Source organism: Austrofundulus limnaeus, unplaced genomic scaffold (assembly GCF_001266775.1).
Source record: "Austrofundulus limnaeus strain Quisiro unplaced genomic scaffold, Austrofundulus_limnaeus-1.0 Scaffold181, whole genome shotgun sequence".
Classification (NCBI taxonomy): domain Eukaryota; kingdom Metazoa; phylum Chordata; class Actinopteri; order Cyprinodontiformes; family Rivulidae; genus Austrofundulus; species Austrofundulus limnaeus.
The window spans coordinates 791,100-793,030 of NW_013952583.1; the positions used below are offsets into that span (position 1 = coordinate 791,100).

A 1,931-nucleotide genomic window follows, 5' to 3' on the forward strand; every position below is an offset into this window, starting at 1 on the left:
CATTAGTGATTATCTCAATTTCGGCTAAAAGAATTGACAAAATCCTACACACTGTGCCTTTAAGTCCGTTAACAGCTAACTAATGGAGTAAGATGGGTGGCTGTGTTGCACAGTGGTAAGGCAGCAGACCTGAAACCAGAAAGTTGCTAGTTTGATTCCTCACCATGCCCACACGTTGAGGTGTCCTTGAGCAAGAAACCTAATTCCTAGCTGCTGCTCCCCATTAGGTGTATCTCATGTTTAATGGATTAAACACAGTCATTGTTTAGGAAGACACTGATGACAATATAAAGCACAAATTATTATTTTTATTATTAGGTCTATCTATTATTAACAGGTTTGTGTCAGTCCCACCAGTCTCCAGCTCAAAGGAAAGGAATACCTGTGACAGACTGAGTGACAGTAGTCTTAGCGGTTAGCTGTTAGCTTCTGCTTATATGTTTAGCTTTAGCTTCTACTAATTTTTTTTTACGTTTAGCAATTATGAATTAGTGAAGCTACATTTTTATCTAGTGGATTATAAATTAGCAAGGCTAACGTTTTGGTTATCTGTGCCCACCACTGCATAACAGGCTCCATGAAAAAAGACCCTGGGGGCTCTGCTGTTGGCAGACAAACCAAAACAAAAAAAAGCAACACAGGAATTTGCCAAAAACAAAGTAAAGCAAGTTTTCTGGGACCGATGAGACAAAATTGGAGCTTTCTGGCTGCAGTCGCATCATTTGTGTGTTTTTCTTAATAAAAGGTACCAACGTTTATCTTTCTCTGGACATCTCAAAAGGTTCGCAGAGATCCACTCCTCACAGAGTGACTGACCTGGAAGCAGATAGAGCAGACGTCATTGTGTTGGTCCAGCTGCTGAKCTGTGGCTCTGGGCAGGGAGTTGATCTTCTTAGCTGCTTCCTGTCTGAGCAGGAAGCTCTTCCAGCCGGACTGAGCTCGGAGCCAAACATTAAAGTACGAGTGGATGATGATGACAGAGGCGCCCATCCAGCTCCACTCCCCAAACAGCGACTCCCAAGTGCCGTAAGCCACCACACAGAGAGCCACCAAGAACTCCAGCACCCTGCTGATGGCGTTCACCCAGTAGATCACTTCATCTAGGCTCTCGATGGGATTGCTGCGAAACAGCTCCACCATGAAGAGAGAATAGATCAGCATCGTACCTGTAACCTAAAAACAACAGAAAAAGATTTATATGTTTCTTCTCTTTCGAGTTCGAGGGTTCTTCAGAAAACATTTGAGGCTGCAGGTCTAATCACTCAAAGAATAAATAATGAAACAATTGGTCCAAATCTGTCTGTCTTCATTTCAAAAGTTAACTCCAGTAGATAACCATAAATATGGGGGTGGCTGCCAAGAAGGATACAAAATGAATCAAAGCATGAGAGCAAAACAGTTATTTTAGTGGTAATTTATATAAAACAAATATAGATCCAATAATTAAACCTCAGAAAAGAGCAATTAGAAAATAATGCTGATTTTTTATCATACAAATCACTTATTCACAATGTCTTCTGTTTTAAAAACACTAGAAATACTATAGAGTTACAAACAATAGTCTTCCTGCTGGTATTCAAAGGTTTCTTACATTAGGGGAAACTATATAAAGTAAGCACAAATGTCAAATCCAGCTGTATTTCAGTTTTGTGTGTTAGACTGTGGAATAATTTAAATGAGGAAGTTAAAGGGATCCCTGATTAGTTGTAACATTAGACTTTATTTGATAAACATATATTTTAACTGTAAAATAAAAGACTAAAAATACTGTAGGATGTTTAGTTTTTATAATTTTTAAACTAAAAGATTAAAAATATATTACCAGTACACAGACAGGGACATTTTATTTACACTAAAGCATTCTGGGTAAATGATGACCTGGATAGGTCCTCAGTGTGAGCGAGCTATATCCACCCTGAAGGTTAATCTTG

At 38.8% G+C, this 1,931-nt stretch overlaps 1 protein-coding gene across 1 annotated transcript in view; it reads right to left on the reverse strand.

Moving 5' to 3' along the window:
* Positions 1–1,931, reverse strand: part of zmp:0000000662 (RING finger protein 145) — a gene marked incomplete at its 5' end in the record, with an annotated part of 21,565 nt that overhangs the window by 4,063 nt on the left and 15,571 nt on the right. Inside the window, 1 exon segment of the mRNA XM_014018034.1 lies at positions 817–1,173. Coding sequence (XP_013873488.1) covers positions 817–1,173 — 357 coding nt within the window.